Here is a 17,527-nt window from a genome sequence, read left to right as displayed (position 1 = left end):
ATACTCTTCCCTCTTACAGCCATACCATATTTAGCCACTTTTCTCTTACTGGTTGATTCCAGTTTTTTGTCATTATAAATAATGCAGCTATAAATATCTGTATACATATAGCATTTTTCTTTTTAAAAATTATGTCCTTGGAATTGTTGCCCAGAAAGTGGATGACTGGGTCAAAGGGTTGACTGTTTTATAGCTCTTGCTATGTAGAGCTAGACTACAACCGAGAACATTTAACAACAAAGCAACTGAGGACTCAAGTCTCACAGACATTTTGCTAACACACTAGTGCACTATGTCTGTATAGACTATTGTATGGAATAAACACTTATCGACACCTACTATGATTGAGGTCCATGCTAGCAGGGCACTTGGAATGAATGAAAGGCAGTCTCTGCCCTCAGAAGCACAGAAACTGTGGCTTTTCAACCCTTTTCTCCTTCTAGGACAGAAAATATTCAAGATGGTTACACATCTAGGGACAGATTCAGAATTTGGTGATTCCTGCAAATTCTGCAGGGACTTGAAACACAGTCATGCTTTCTAATCAACAGAGTCTTGAACAAAGAGAATGTATTTTTGGTGTTCATAAAGCAGGTGGCTGGTTACTGGCTATAACACCTATAACACCATTCCTTTGTCTCAGGTTCAGGAAAGAATATCAGGATGCAAGAGGTTGAGAGGGATGTATAATGATATAGCTCCACTTTGATTTCCTTTTTTTTTTTTTTTTTGAGACCGAGTTTCGCTCTTGTTGCACAGGCTGTAGTGTAATGGCACGATCTAGGCTCACCACAACCTCCACCTCCCTGGTTCAAGTGATTCTTCTGCCTCAGCCTCCCGAGCAGCTGGGATTACAGGCATGTGCCACCACGCCCAACTAATTTTTGGTATTTTCAGTAGAGATGGGGTTTCTCTATGTTGGTTAGGCTGGTCTCAAATTCCAGACCTCAGGTGATCCTCCCGCCTCCACCTCCCAAAGTGTTGGGATTACAGGTGTGAGCCACTGTGCCCGGCCCTCCACTTTGATTTCTAAAAGCAAACAAACTATTCCCAAACATAGGCATTTGTGCTGTCACACAATTGGACGAGCAAGATAATCTTTTTATGTGTAAATCTGTATACAGGGCTCCTCAGTAGGTAGGCCAGGATCACAGGGAGACAGAGCTGTGCACTGAACAAACTCATGGAGCATGAGCTCTATGCCAAGCACTGTGCTGGGGCCTGGGTGCCAGGATGAATGGGTGCCAAGAAAACTGCGAAGAAACTGGGCCCAGAGAGAGTGAGTGCTCCTGAGGATGGCCAATGTGTTACATCCATTAAGTACTACGTGCCAGGCACTATTGTAGGCACTGGGGCACAGCAATGATTTAAACAGATAAAAACCCCTGTCCTCATGGAATTAATGCTTAAGAGTGGGGTGGAACAAATACATATGCAAAATGTAGAGTATGCCAGATGGTGATACATACAAAGGAAAAAAATAAGGCAGGGGAAGGTAATAGAGCATTCTAGAGAGGATATCTTAAATGATGCTTAGAGATGACCTCAGAAAATCACATTTGCATGTTTTTTTATTTTTTATTTTTTTGAAATAGGGTCTCACTCTGTCACCCAGGCTGGAGTACAGTTGCACGACCACAGCTCACTGCAGCCTTGACCTCTCTGGCTCAAGCCATCCTCCCACCTCAGTCTCACGAGTAGCTGGGACAGGTGTGCGCCACCAAACCCGGCTAATTTTAATGTTTTAATTTTCTTGTAGAGACAGGGTCTTGCCATGTTGCTGGGGCTGGTCTAGAATTCCTGGGCTCAACTGATCCTCCTGCCTCAGCCTTCCAAAGTGCTGGGATTCCAGGCTGGAGCCACGTGTCCAGCCCCTAGAAAATGACATGTGAACACAGAGAGTGGTGGGGATGTCTGGTAGAAGAGCATTGCAGACAGGGTCCTGAGGCAAGGCCCTGAGTCAGGAGCAAGGAGCACAGCCTGGCAGAGTGGCGGGCAGGTGAGGAAAGGGCAGGAGGAGTTGGGGTCAGAGAGGGAGTTGGGGCCATTCTAGGTGTGGCCCTGTTGGCATTGTAAGGATCTGGGTTTTTACCCGTGGTGAGGTGGGGACGCCATGGACAGCATAAGACATGATCTGGTCCGGCATGGAGAATGCACTCGACCGGGAGAGCGTCAGGGAGCCTGCCTAGGAGGCTGATGGGAGGCTGGGAATCCAGGTCTCCGCACTCAGCTCTTTTTTTGCACTTAGCCCTTGGCCCGCCCCAAACTTGAGGTTTGAACTGTTGAGGTTAGAACCTACCCACGAACTCCATCCAGCCTGGAGGAAAGATTTCTAGGAAGGTCTTGAAGTTCAGTTATAACCTGTGTGATGGTCTCATTAGCATTATAAAAGTTCCAGGATGGGGTTCTGTAGCACTGGGACCTGGCAGTGGTCCAGATGCTGACGAGTGGTGTAGCCTCGGGCAAGTCTTCCCATCTACTGAGCAGACTCAGTTACTTCATCTGTAAAATGGGACTAAACGCCCGGGTTGCCTCAGCATCAAATGAGATCATTCGAAAGCACCTTTTAAACATCATTACCGATTACAAAAAGCAAATGGGAAGCCGGAGCTGACCTCTGAGGGCTGATTTGGCACAGCACTTCAAAAGTTCTCGTTTTACAAAGCACCAGGCGCGAGTTTGTCTCGCTGTTGGGACCTGCTTCCCTCTCACCTAGCACCCGCCCCGGGCCTGAGAGCCGCGGTGCGGCCGTGCGTACAGGAGGGAGGGAGGCGCTGTGGGGTCCCCGGCAGAGCTGCCGAGAGCCCCGGCCCCGCATCTGACTCGCGTTCTCTTGGCGGGACTCTGGGCCGGGGCCCCTAGGCAGGCGCGCAGGGCGGGGAGCGGCTGCGGGCGGGAGGACGGGCGGGGCGGAGGGCGGCGGGCGGCTACGCGGCCTGGGCGGAGCCCACCCCGCCCTGGCCCTAGCGGTTGCCCTGCCCCCGCCAGCCCCAGGCTACCCGGGCCCGCGCCGCGCTTCTCTTTCTACGACAGCTGCCGGTGGAGCCCTGTAAGCCGTGCCGCGCGTCCTGCCCGTCTGTCCCCGCAGGTAGTCGCCCGCCACAGCCGCGCCATGACCACCCAGCAGATCGTCCTCCAGGGCCCGGGGCCGTGGGGCTTCCGCCTCGTGGGCGGCAAGGACTTCGAGCAGCCTCTCGCCATTTCCCGGGTAAGAGCAGCTGGGACGCGCGTGGAAGCGGGGCGCTCTGGGAGGGGATGTGCGGAGACTGGGGCCCCGCTGGCGCTGTCGGGGACGGAGTCGGGACCGCCGCGGGGCGCGTCCAGGTGCGCTGTTCGTTGAGCGCTCTCCTAGCGCCCGGGCCCCGCCGCTCCCCGCCGCACCTTCGCGGAGGCTGCGCTCCCGGGCTGGCCGACCAGCTGCGGGCGCGCTCCGTGTATGCCAGAAAAAAGAAGGCAGTTTTCGTTCCTTGGCCCCGGAAGCGCGGCGGGGCGGGTGTTAGTTCTTTGTCGACCAGCGAGGGGACCGGGGCGCTGGGAGATGGCACTTCTTCCCAAATCGCAGTGCAGCCGAACGCAACAGGAAAGACCTGGAAAGTGAGGTGGGGTGGGTGGGAAGTTTACTGGGGTGGGGGATAAGTGGGGTTAACCTAAAAAAAAAAACAACCGAAACACGCTCTTTGGACTTGATCCACGGCCGAGGCTCGCCCCTTGAATGCCTTTTGAAGAATGTGCTGGATTTGGGAAATAAACACAACAAACAAACTCAAGTAAACCCTCTTGTTCATTCTTCTCCCCTCTGCGGAACGTGGCCCCGCCGTCATTCTTCCTAGCATTCCCAGATTATCTCCTTCCCCTCCCCACACCAGCCCTTTTTTCTCAGGGCATGAGTAGATACTGGGATGGGGTTTCCACCTGGGGTGGGGTGGTGGTGCTTGAAATCTTAGAGGGGCCTCGGATCTTTAGAGGGACTTACGTTGTATCAGGGGCCACCAGAACCATTGCCCCCCTGATAAAGTGAAACCCCCAGGGAGACCCAGACTCAGTGTTCAGAGGTCTGGGCTTTGGCCATTTAATCTGGCCAAACACAGGTTGATGTCCCACTGAGAAATGTCACATTCAGTGCTTGGGCACCAAGAAGAGACTCAATAAGTTCCTCGAATGAGGAAAGGGAGAAAAAGAAGTCCCCTTTTTCTCCAACCATGGCCACTCCTTGCCTGTAGGCGGCACATTCCATTCTTGGGCCCTTCAGCTTGTCTCCCAGGCCTTCTAAACATCCTTCTTTTTGCTTGGGGTTGGGGGAAGGGTGGAGAAGGAAGGGAATGATCCTTATGGATCCTTTTGACTCAAGCCCCTGCCTCCAGCAGCTGAAGGAGTTTGGTGGGAGTTGCAGGAGAAGAATTGGTGGCCTCCTCTTGACTTGTCTGCCAGCCACAGTCCTACCCATGCTTCTTTCCCGGTTGGCCTGGCCCAGTGAGGAGATCTTCTCTGACTATCTCACCCCCCTAAAAGAGTAGGCAGGTCGGTTTTTGGGCCTTGTCTTCCACCTGTTTGCCTCGTCCCACAGAGATCTCTGATTATTCTCAAAGGTACACACTGACTTTCCAGCCACCAGCCTAATTCCTCAAGCGCAGGAACTGTGCGTTCCCCAAATTGCCCCCAAGCTTGGTGCAGACCTGTGCCTGGCCGGGCTGGGTAAATCCTTGCAGGCTTATTAATAAATGCTTGTCTAGGGAGGACATTGCCTCTGCACATTTCAACTCGCTTACCTCATAGTCCATTTGTCCCTGTTCTTTGTGTCTATAATTAACCTGTCAGCCCTCTCCACTTCTGAGATTTATATATGACATGAAACCCTTTTTTAAGTAGTGGAGGATGTATTGGCAATCTGTTAAAAGGGCAGTTACTGCCTTTCATTTTAGCTGCTTTTAAAAGTCTTAATGCATGAATGAATGATGGAATGGGGTGGAAAACACCACACTGTGAATTCATCAGTTTTTGCCTTCATATATTAATGAATTCATTTATTATTTATATTATTTATTGATGGCGTGTGCACGTGTTTAATGAGCAGGTATCATATTCCAGAAACCACACAAACTCTTCAGAAATGAGAGGGCACAGCTCCATTCTCAAGGTGTTCATGGTCTAGTGAGGGAAGCTAATCTTTATAATGCCCTTGGCAGGTGCTTTAATTGAAAAGTGAAAGTGACTCAGAAGAGGTAACCTTTTCATACTGACAGTAATTTACTTGTTTCTCTTCAGCTTCTTATTAACACATGGAAAAATTGTGAGCCTGTTCACCTCATGGGAATGGGAAAGTCATTGTTATAAAGGGACCCTGGGATGGCCATCTGAGATCTGGTGCTGGTCCAGTGTCTGCTTGCTTGAGCTGTACCTGGGGTGAATCTTCCACTGTCTGAGGCTACTTAAAAAAAAAAAAAAAAAAAAAAATATCTCTGCAGTGTGGATAGCACCAGCCGCTGGCTGTGAGTTAAGGTATGTGACAGTGCTCCATAAATAGTGATAGTGAGGAAATGTGAGCATTGACAAAGAGCTGTACACACTTTCTGATTGGTAGGTATGCTACATTATTTATCATCCTGGGCAGTTTGCTGGTATGATTTTGTATATGATAGACTTTGAGCCTCCACACCAAAGCAAACCATAAAATTAGGCTTGGAGAGGAGTGCCTTTTATTTAAATGACCATGTTTGCTTTCTCTTGCATGAATTATTCTGGTATTGGCTCCAGTCTTTTGCTAAACTGCTAAAGTTTCTTAATATAATGCTAATCTTATGTACTTGAAATTTTTTTATTTTTTAACTTATTTTTTATTGTGGAATAAAAATATCATAAAATACAAATGCATAGCAAATGATTATAAAGCAAGCATCTGTGGGCCGGGCGCGGTGGCTCAAGCCTGTAATCCCAGCACTTTGGGAGGCCGAGACGGGTGGATCACAAGGTCAGGAGATCGAGACCATCCTGGCTAACACGGTGAAACCCCGTCTCTACTAAAAAATACAAAAACCTAGCCGGGCGAGGTGGCGGGCGTCTGTAGTCCCAGCTACTCGGGAGGCTGAGGCAGGAGAATGGTGTGAACCCGGGAGGCGGAGCTTGCAGTGAGCTGAGATCCGGCCACTGCACTCCAGTCTGGGCGACAAAGCGAGACTCTGTCTCAACAACAACAAAAAAAAAAAAAAAAAAAAAAAAAAAAGCAAGCATCTGTATAGTCACTACCCAAGTCAAGAAATAGAGTATTGTAGCACCAAAAGTTCCCTAAATGTAACGCTATCCTGACCTATGGTAATCCTTGCTTTTCTTCTTAGTTTTACCACCTAAATGAGGTATCCCAAATACCATAGCTTAATTTTGCCTGTTTCTGAACAGACTCATACAGAACGTGTGTGTGTGTGTGTGTGTGTGTGTGTGTCTGTGAACAGCTTCTTTAGCTCCTTAATGTTTTCATCTAGTATCGTGATCAACTTAAAATTTCAATCTAGATTTCCAACTTTAAGTGGACATAGGCTAGCTTTCTTCTTTTACCCATACTCTTGTTTAGTGCTCTTGCCTTGTGTTCCCTGATGATCTGGCCACACATTTGCTACTGTTCTCTGATATTTTTTTCTGTCAATTCCTGCTTCAAATCAACACTTGCCCATTTCCTTGAGGTGTTTTTTTTTTTTAATTAAAAAAATTTTCCATGCCTATTTCTTATTCCCTCTAGTTACTTTCAAGGGAATCCTTCAGAGAAATACTCAGGCCAACATTGCAACTCAGTTTATGTTGACTTTTTCTCTCCCAGCAACTGATAAAAGACAGGAAGGGGTGAGGCCAAGATCAAGGGATGCCCTTAGTTGGAGGAGTTGCTCATTTGTCTCTGGAGTCCTGGGGAACCCTTTGCTAAGAACTGAGCGGTTTTGTGGCACATGCAATGCTTATGCCTTTTCTCAAGTATCCCAAGGGGTGCTTAATAATGGATGCTGTGGCCAGAGGGTCATTTCTGATTTTTAAGAGTGGTATTTCCGGATTCAGATAGATTTTACATCATGTCCTAAAGATAGAAGGGTTTGTCTCTCAAATTATGAAAAGCAAGAAATGTCCAAAAAGGCTCATTATGTTTTAATGGCCATTGTGCTGCATGCCCTTAGTCTGTGAAGTTGATACCTGGGAAATATTAGCGACTTCAGCTGCTCACAGTTGACTTAAGGAGAGAGGGGGAAGAGGACAAATCAAAGAGAATGCCTGAGCCCATACTGCGTTATCACCCTCTGACCAGATACTCTCCCCTCCCCAAACTCCTGATGCCAACCTTGCTGGTTTGTTTGAGGAGGTAAGAGGGAAGAACAATGGCTTTAGGGTATTGCAGCCAGGCAGATGACTGAGAGGACAGTGTCGTCTAACCATCTGGGTCATATTCTCCTAGGCTGACCAGGACTGGGAAAAGCACCAAGGAATTGCTGTGTGCTGGGACCAGGATAGGAGTGGCACATTCTTAGGCCATGCCTTACTCTTGCTCCACAGAGGAGAGGAAAGCTAGCATTCTTTGCCTTTTGCAAATAGGAAAGCTCAGGTGCCCACAGGTTAGGTAATTTGTTTGAATTTACATAATTTCTCACTGGCCAACTTACTACTCAACTTCCTTGTAAAGGATAGAGTAGAGACTGGAGCAAAAGTGGTTGTGTTAGAAAACTAACTTTTAAAGGATTATTTTACTTCCAGTAGGTCTCAGAGGAAAGCCTGGGGGAAGCTTCCAGGACTTTAATTGGCGGCCTGGTACAATGTCCAAGGCAGGGACTCAAGCTGAGTTCTAGTCCTGAGCACCTCGGTGAGTGATCGTGGGAAAATCATATGTCTTCTCTTGGGTTCAGTTCCCTATAAAGATAAAATAATATTCCCTGTAAAGATAAAATAATAAACAAGCAAGCAAACCCAGAGGTTTTCATACCCTTTGAATATGACAGTGTACTTTTTTTTTTTTTTTTTTTTGAGACAGGGTCTCACTCTGTCGCCCAGGCTAGAGTGCAGTGGTGTGATCTTGGCTCACTGCAACCTCCACCTCCCGGGTTCAAGCAATTCTTGTGCCTCAGCCTCCTGAGTAGCTGGGATCACAGGCATGGGCCACCACGCGTGGCTAATTTTTGTATTTTTAGTAGAGATGGGGTTTCGCCATGTTGACCAGGCTGGTCTCAAACTCCTGGCCTCAAGTGACCTGCCACCTTGGTCTCCCAAAGTGCTGGGATTACAGGCATGAACCAAGAGCCCACTTTTTTTTTATTGTTAGAGTGTCCTAGTCTCTCATGGCATTAGTTGTACCTTCAGTCATAAGTTGATTTAGAAAACACTATGAATTCAGGAGTGTTTCAGATGAATTTGTGTTCTGTTAATCACAGCAGCATCCATTTACATTTGAAAGATTTGTGTGAGAAATATTTATTTGATCTGCTTGCAATAATAACCATAGTTAAAACATATACAGGACTTTTAATATGCCAGGCACCATTCTAAGACCATAATATATTCAGTGATCTTCACATGTATTTTGTGAGGTAGGATTCAGATCCCCGTTTTACAGATGAGGGAACTGAGGCGTGGAGACATTAAGTACACAGCCTGCATCATATACCAGTGAGTGGTAGAGCTGGAGTTTGGCTGGGGAGTCCGGCTTCCAAGCCTGTAGTCTTAATCTCTATGCCATAGTAATATATTAATAGCAGCTAACATTTTTTGAGTGCCTGCTCTGTGCTAAGCATGCACTTACATTATCTTCTGTATTCCCTACAACCCATCACAGAGGGACACAGAAAACAAAGTTAGACAATTGCAGAGCGGGGAAGTGAAGTCAGGCAGACTCACTTCCAGGCCAGCTTTAACCACTATGTTCTGCCTCCTAATAAGCCATGACTGTCAAGATTTCATTGCTAACGGTGTTAATCCAGCACACGGCTTTGAAAAGTGCTAAGGGTGGTGCAGGCTTCAACATGAGGGATGAGACACTCCTGGGCTCCACACCCTGGAGCCTCTCATGCCCCTGAGGTTGTCTGCGGTAGCTCTCCGGTTGCCTTAGAACCTCAGCTCAGAGCACCTCACAAAGCAGCACCTCCCTTCGCTGCACCCCCTGAAAAGCTGGAAGTCATGGCCCCACCTGGGAGAATTTATAGTCCAGTTATGAGGTTCCATGCCCACTTGGACAGTGAAGAACAGAAGAGCAGAGGAGTGGAAGGATTGGCTAGAGAAAGACCGGTTTTTGGCGGGTAGGAGGGCATTTGGGAACGGTTCTTATGGTAGATGAAGATGACCAGGCAGGGAACAGTTCCACCTGCCGGTAGCCAAGCTAAGTCCAAAACCGAATATACCCATGAAACCTAAGACAAAAAAGGAATATTGTATGGCTGTTAGCACCCTGTGTGATTATGGATACTGTTGTTAGTCTCATCCTGGGTAAATCAGGCTGCTCATCCGTGGCTGAGTTCTGTGGTGTACTTTCCCATATGTAGTACACTGTCTCCTTGGTAGATGCCATAAATACTAAAAATGATTTTCTGAAGAACACAGTGGTCTTGTAGGAGGCCAGATTCCTGACTGAAGACTCAGGGACTACTTTTTACAGACGTGACCATTCATATCAAATAACACAATAAGAACATAGATAGGACCTAGTTTGGATAAAGATATTGAAAGTGCATACGGAGGCCAGGCACGGTGGCTCATGCCTGTAATCCCAACACTTGGGGAGGCCAAGGTGGGCGAATCACCTGAGGTCAGGAGTTTGAGGCCAGCCTGGCCAACATGATGAAACCCCGTCTGTACTAAAAATTCAAAAATTAGCTGGGCGTGGTGGCAGGCACCTGTAGTCCCAGCTGCTCAAGAGGCTGAGGCAGGAGAATCGCTTGAACCCAGGAGGTGGAGGTTCCAGTAAGCTGAAATCATGCCACTGCACTCCAGCCTGGGCAACAAGAGCGAAACTCCATCTTAAAAAAAAAAAAAAATACAGATAGATTAAATGTGGTTGATACAGCAAATAGTTTGCACTCATTTCTTTAAAAAAAAAAATAAAAAATCCTTATGCTTCTGAAGCTGAACATACCCATACCATATAACCCAACAGTTCTCCTAGTTAAATACTCAATAGAAACTGGGTCCACATGAGTGCTAAAGGACAAGTTTGAGAATTTTCCAAGCAACACTTTTCATAATAGCCCCAAATTTGAAACGATTCACATGTCTAACAGCAATAGAATAGATAAGTAGTGGGTGTAATAATATAATATAAAACATCACAGCAACAAGAATGAAGAAATTACAACTATGCACAGTGACACGGAGGAGACACACACACACACACACACACACATACACACACACATTGAGAGAAAAAGGCCATACCTAAGAGTAAAGAGTGAATACTGTGTGATTCCAGTTACATAAAATTAGACAGAATTAATCTACAGTGTTAGCAGTCAGGATCGTGGCAGACCTTTGCTAGGAGGTCAGTGACAGAAAGCGGGCACAGGGAGGTTTAGCAGTTCAGGTAATGTTCTGTTTCTTTATCTCATGCTGTTTCCTTGGGTGTGTTCTGTATGTGAGAATTCAATCAGCTGTATAGTTAGCATTTGTGCTGTATACATGTCATCCTTCAGTAAAGGTTACATAGAAGCCCGTGTAATTGTTTAAAAGATCGGACAATATAAACCTACAGAAAGCATAAGGTAAAAGGCTTTCCCAATCTTACTTTACAGAGGTAAACACAGTGAACAGCTGGCTGCAAACATTTCCAGACTTTTTCCATACACATAGCATTTCTAAAACCAAATTACTATATCGCAGTGAACTATTTGGACTTCATTGCTTTGTGCTTTCTGCCTTATTTTTACTGTAACAAATCAAGAATTAAAGATATCTTAATGTCAAGGGAAAAATACATTTTTGATACCTGCTAGATCTGGCTCAAACCTTATCTTGTCCATTTACTAGCTTGTATGTTCTTGGACAGGTTAACCCCTGAAAATTCAGTGTCCTCATTTGCAATGTAGGAATAATAGCTCTTGTCTTCAAAGGTTGTGGTGAGGATTAATATGATATATAGAGAGAGCCTAGTGGTACTATTAAACAAATATTAATGGTAGCTACTGTATATTGAGTGTTTATTACATGCCAGGCATTGTTCTGAACTCTTTACAAACGCAGTCTCATTTAACCCTTCCAACAACCTGATGAGGTTGATGTATTATGAATTTCATTTGACAAATGAAGATACTGAGTCAGAGAGAGTAATTCCCTCAAGGTTTAGTGAGTGTTTAGGCTTTGGGTTATGGGTGGTAGCTGTTGGAGCTATTTAAAAGCACATAGGGCTCATAGGAGCTTGTTTGGAAACTTTTGAGGAACTTGATGACTTCATGATGGAGTCTCGCTCTGTCGCCTGGGCTGGAGTGCAGTGGCATGATCTCGGCTCATTGCAACCTCCATCTCCTGGGTTCAAGTGATCCTTCCACCTCAGCCTCCCAAGTAGCTGGGATTACAAGCATGCGCCATCATACCTGACTAATTTTTGTGTTTTTAGTAGAGATGGAGTTTCACCATGTTGGTGAACAGGCCTTGAACTCCTGACTTCAAGTGATCCGCCCATCTTAGCCTCCCAAAGTGCTGGGATTACCGGCATGAGCCACCGCGCCTGGCTTCGATGACTTCTTAAGAATTTAGTCAGGGTATTCTATTTGGCTACCTGTTTTATTGTATTCCTATCTGAGAAATGGTTGTTGGTCTTTCAGACTGAGAGAGGAGCACATCTCTTTGAACTGTCACCCCTTAGCACTAATAACTTCTTTTTGCATCATGCACAGTGTGAAGCTGGATTAAGGCACAACTTATCTACAAGCACCTACCCTATTTTATTGCCTCACTTCCCTGAGAAAATGGTCATAGACTAACCAAGAACATTTTGAAACAGTCTTATGTTTTCAGGTCACCCTGTATAAGTGCATACAGCTTCTGCAGCTATAATGTGACTGTGAAGTCTGTGCCACAGCCTCGGCCTACAAACATACTGCGTCAGAAGATTCTGACTAAAGAGAGTTCAAATTCCACATCTAAATGGCATCCTACAGGGCTGGGTCCTGCTTTATCCCCAGTTTAGAAACTGTTAAATTTGTACCCAGATACCTCGACACAACTATTAAATCAGTGGAGATTATGCTTAAAGGCTTGTAGCATTGAGATTGAACTTGAATCTCACATTTCTCTATCCCAGTTGTATATTATTATTATTGATACTATCATTATTTAGGCTGTCTCTTTCACTTACTTGCAGGCTTGTCTTAGGCTTGTCTTTCACTTACTTACATATTTACAATATTTAAAACACAAGAACACACATAAGATTTAACAAAAAATTGGAACATAGAAGAGGAAAGAGAGAGAAGTGCCAGGAACTTTGAATCAGTTGGTTCTGTAATTGCACACTACATTTAGCTGTGAGTTTTCTGGCCAAGGGAAAATAGGACCCACGTCGAGTTATTTAGAATCTTGTTTGGAGTTAATTATACTTCTACTGGATGGACGCAGTGGCTCATGCCTGTGAAACTAACACTTTGGAAGGCCGAGGTGTGAGGATTGCTTGAGGCCAGGAGTTCAAGACCACCCTGGCCAACACAGCGAGACCCCCATCTCTGTTTAATAAAAAAACAAAGCAAAATGACTTATATAATGCTCCATTTGCATAGCACTTTCAGGGGTGTTAACCAACATTACAGGGGCTGTATTTTTTTGTTTGAGACAGCGTCCTGCTCTGTCGCCCAAGCTGGAGTGTAGTGGTGCTCATAGCTAACTGCAGTCTCGACCTCCTCCCAGCTTAAGCGATCCTCCCACCTCAGTCTCCTCGAGTAGCTGTGACTGCATGCCTGGCTAATTTTTAATTTATTTAGAGACAGGGTCCCACTATGTTGCCCAGGCTAGTTTCAAGTTCCTGGGCTTAGGCAATCTTCCTGCTGTGGCCTCCCAAAGTGCTGGGATTACGGGCATGAGCCACCCCTGCCTGGCCTATTTTTTTTTTTTTTAAGTCTGTTTTGGTACGAGATAGATAAATACTGTTCTAATGGATACTCCTTTCAAGGACTTTCTATGTATTTTATAGGAGTATAAGTTCTGCCCTTGAAGGCGTTTCTGGAGGAGCTCAGATTTTAGGGTCTAATTACTTTTTGTCTACCTGTTGACTTTAACATTCACTCAGGGAGAGAGTTTAAGGGGAAAAGATAGTCATCATCTCCCTTGGTGTTTCCAAACCTGATGAGCATTAACATTTTCTGGGAAGCTTTAAAAATATATGGGTTCTTGGATTTCACTGTATAGGCTATCTTTGGTGGATCTGAGATGGGGTGTAGAGCTCTATCTATATTTTTAATCCCTGCCCCCATGGGATCTGAACACCAACCTGTTTGGAAACCATTGCCTCATCCTTGCAAATATCACAGTTGGCTGAGTGTTAGTGAGCGGGGTTGATTTCTGGCATGAGGTTTAGATGCCAACTCCAAGGGGCAAGGTTAACAATGTTCCATGAAGAGTCAGGAAATTGACCTGTAGACCTGTCCACAAATAAACCTTCTGAATAGACACGGCTTTTCCCTCAAGAAAAAGAAAAAAATAAAACAAAAACCTCTGCCTTAGAACCATTTAAACCATTTGACAAGTATTTGGTTAAAACCCCCACCTCTGTCAAAAAGGCAGCAGTACCATTTATCATCCAGGCTGGAGTACTTCTGAGAATGAAATGGGGTGGTCTTGATAGTTAAGCTGGGAAAATAGGTTGCTGTTTTGGGCAAATCAGGGTGTTTGGTAATCCTAGTCATAAAGTATTTCTACATATAATCCTGCTTTCTATAACTTTTAAACTGAGTCAGTGGTCACAAACTCATTTGTATCAAGGGGCTAGGAGGCAATCTAAGAGTTTTTTTTTAAATTTTTTTTTTTTTTTTGGAGATGGAATCTCGCTCTGTTGCCCAGGCTAGAGTGCAGTGGGGTGATTGTGGCTCATTGTAACCTCTGCCTCCCAGGTTCAAGTGATTCTCCTGCCTCAGCCTCATGAGTAGCTGGGATTACAGGCACCTGCCACCACCCGGCTAATTTTTTGTATTTTTAGTAGAGATGGGGTTTTGCCATGTTGGCCAGGCTGGTCTTGAGCTCCTGACCTCTAGTGATCCACCCACCCTGGCCTCCCAAAGAGCTGGGATTACAGGTGTGAGCCACCATGCCTGGCCTAAAATTTGTTTTTTTTAAAAGAAAATTTACTAAAAAGGACTAATATGCTCATACTTACTCATTTTTGTTAAATTCTGTATGTTATATATGTAAAAGAACATTTTAAAAAATGCAACTTTTAAGAAGCTGGGGCCGGGCGCAGTGGCTCACGCCTGTAATCCTAGCACTTTGGGAGGCTGAGGCAGGTGGGTCACAGGTCAGGAGTTCAAGACCAGCCTGGCCAAGATGGTGAAACCCTGTCTCTACTAAAAATACAAAAATTAGCCGGGCATGGTGGCACTTGCCTATAATCCCAGCTACTCGGGAGGCTGAGATAGAGAATTGCTTGAATCTGGAAGGCGGAGGTTGCAGTGAGCCGAGATCACGCCACCGCACTCCAGCCTCGGTGACAGAGCGAGACTTTGTCTCAAAAAAAAAAAAAAAAAAAGCTGGCATTGGGTTTATGTTGCCTAGAATTGAAGCATATGGCCTGTTTGCAGCAGGAAGTTGCCTGGTAAATAATATTTTTCCTCATCTCTGAATCCCAGTGGGCCCCCAATGGGATCTCTGCTGTCTTGTCTTTGCCCACCAACACTGTTTCTTTGCTTATGAGAATTAAATAAGAATGTTGCTTGGCTTGTTTTAGAATCATATTTTCTTGCTGCATTCATTTCTGCTTTAGTAATTTTACAGAAGGCAACTTATAATCCCTAGTCCAAACCGTTTTTAGCACAGGGACAATGTTTTGCTCCCCTGAATAATCACAGTGAACTCTGACTCTGCCCAGTGTGTAGCATACAGAGCTCAGCATGTTGGTTGAATCAACAAATGATGATGGACCAGACCTCCAAAATGGTTTCCCCTAAAAACTAACATCCTTTAAGGCAGTGGAGAGGAAAAGCATTAGAGTTGAGGTTTGAATTGCCTCACCCAGCAAGCTCTACTCAATTATTTTTTCCTCATACTGTATTAGAAGAGTCAAGAAGGTAGTTATATGGTGGTATAAAGTATAATCATATGTATATATTAGAATGGGAAAAAATGTCTAGAAACTTATATACCATAATAAGTGAGTTTTGAGTAGGTGAGGTAGTCAGAAAATTAATAGCTGCAAGAATGATGATAAATGTTAACAGGTACTGGGTTTCTGTGGCTGGGGTAGTAGAGCATAGTAGAGCCTATGGCTAAATGGAGAGCATGTGTCTCATATAGAGGATCAGAGGCTCCTCATTTGGTGCTGATTGTTGCCATATGGGAATCTAGGCCCAGAATTGCCAGATTTTCTGATTTTTCAAAAGAAGCTGAGAATCTAGGGGTTTGAGTGAAATTTGCTGATATATGAATATTGGCATGTAATTTAAATGTAAGAAAAAAACAAGACTGCGGGCTGCGTTCATTTCATGGGCCTCTAGGTTTCAATCTTGAGCCAGTGAGTTAAAGGAACCCCATCTAGCTGTCAGTAGAACATGTGATTTTTAAGTAGGACTGCCTTCTGAAAGACCCACTAGGGAAAGCCAGCCACAGAATGGCTGACCTAGAGGCCGAACGGGTGATCCCTTGAATGGGTTTGCTGCTTTGAGCCGCTGTTAGAGAGCATCTGTCAAATGCAGTCAGCTTAATCTCAGCAGAGCTAAGGCTCAGTGGTTGTTTCTTGGCAGTTAACTGGGCAGTCAATGTCAGATGCTATATTTCAACTTCTTTGTTGGTCTCCTAGTCTGTGTTTACATCTCCAGCCTCATCCCCGTCCTCTCCCTTCACTTGCTACATTTCTTTCTTTTCTTTCTTTCTTTTCTTTCTTTCTTGAGACTTGGCATGCTCTTTCCTTTTGCTTTTTTCCTTTTGTGGCTTTACACAGTTTTAAGCAGCACCTGCTCCAGGGAGTGTTCCGTGATTCCACCTTTAGGCTCCTACTGCCTTGTTGGTTCTAGCACAACACTCATCAGCTGTTGTACATGCTTGTCTCCCCCAGGAGATTGTGAGCTTCTTGATGGCAGGCACCACCCTTTTCACAGCTGCATTCCAGTGCCTTGTGTGGTTCCTGGAATCTACAAACAATAGCTTACATTTCTGGAGCCCTGACAGTGGGGGCTCTGCCTGCATTGCCTCATGTAATCCTTGCAACAGGCTTCTGATGTCAAAGCTATTCTTTTCATCCTTGGTGCATCCTTGTTTATACAGAGATAAAATATCCTGCCCAAGGACACTTAGCTCACAAGCGAGGCAGGACTTGAACCCTGACCGTCTGACTCCAGAAACCACATCTTAATGAACAAGTTACACTGTCTTTCAGAATGTGCATAAGGATGTCTGATAAGTGAATGAACAGAGAGAGAAGGAGGGAACAGGGGATGGATGAAGTGGAAACATGCCATTATCATGGAGGAGGAGAGTTATCTTTTTATTTGTCATGGGTATGCATCCAGTTCTGTATGATAGTAGTGTCATTTAGGTATGCAGTTATTTAAATGTAAGTTGAAGAAAGTGGGAGAGCTACATCGTCATCCTATTTTATTTACACCAGTTAGAAGTGCAATTAAACTTCAAAAGCCTTCTTATGTGCTCAGGACTGGCAGCAGTGGACAGGTCTTAAAGATGCATTATGAACTTGGAGTAGAGAACGTGTTGGCCTCTAAACAAGCAGTATCTACCTGGGGGTGCTGGTGGGGACAAAAAGTGAGGGACACAAGAATGAATTGAGCAGAAAATGGTAGATTGTTCATTAGTGGAAATTGTGCCTAAACCCATTTGCTCTTTTTTTTTTTTAGACAGTCTTACTCTGTCTCCCAGGCTGGAGTGCAGTGGTGCGATCTTGGTTCACGGCAACTTCCGCCTCCCGGGTTCAAGCAATTCTGCTGTCTCAGCTCCCTGCGTAATTGGGATTACAGGTGGTGTGCATCACCACAGCTGGCTAATTTTTGTATTTTTAGTAGAGACGGGGTTTCACCATGTTGGCCAGGCTGGTCTTGAACTCCTGAGCTCATGTGATCTGCCTGCCATCTGGCCATCTGACCTCCCAAAAGTGCTTGGCCTCCCAAAGTGCTAGGATTACAGGCCTGAGCCACCATTCCTGTCCCCATTTATTCTTATGCAGCAAGAGTTGTGTGATCTAGTTGTATGGTCTCTGGCGAAGAAGGCTGGCAATGAATGGCATGTTCATTGAACAAATGGGGGTGAGTATACAATTTTTTTTTTTTTTTTGAGACGGAGTCTCGCTGTGTCTCCCAGGCTGGAGTGCAGTGGCGTGATCTCGGCTCACTGCAAGCTCCGCCTCCTGGGTTCACGCCATTCTCCCGCCTCA

The 17,527-nt window shown here is 45.4% G+C and overlaps 1 protein-coding gene across 2 annotated transcripts in view; it reads left to right on the top strand.

Annotated features, from left to right (window-relative positions):
• The first annotated feature begins 3,001 nt into the window (after window positions 1-3,001).
• The window catches only part of PDLIM1 (PDZ and LIM domain 1), a 56,757-nt gene continuing 42,231 nt past the window's right edge, over window positions 3,002-17,527 (top strand). For both annotated transcript variants that reach the window (XR_012417992.1, XM_005566017.4), the window contains exon 1: window positions 3,002-3,208. Coding sequence is in view for 1 of the 2 variants with exons in the window: in XM_005566017.4 (XP_005566074.2) it covers window positions 3,113-3,208 (96 nt within the window). In the remaining variant the exon portion in view is untranslated. The remainder of the gene's footprint in view (window positions 3,209-17,527) is intronic.

Source organism: Macaca fascicularis, chromosome 9 (assembly GCF_037993035.2).
Source record: "Macaca fascicularis isolate 582-1 chromosome 9, T2T-MFA8v1.1".
NCBI lineage: Eukaryota > Metazoa > Chordata > Mammalia > Primates > Cercopithecidae > Macaca > Macaca fascicularis.
The sequence above is the reverse complement of the archived record's forward strand: the minus strand, read 5'-3'. Positions and strand labels throughout refer to the sequence as shown.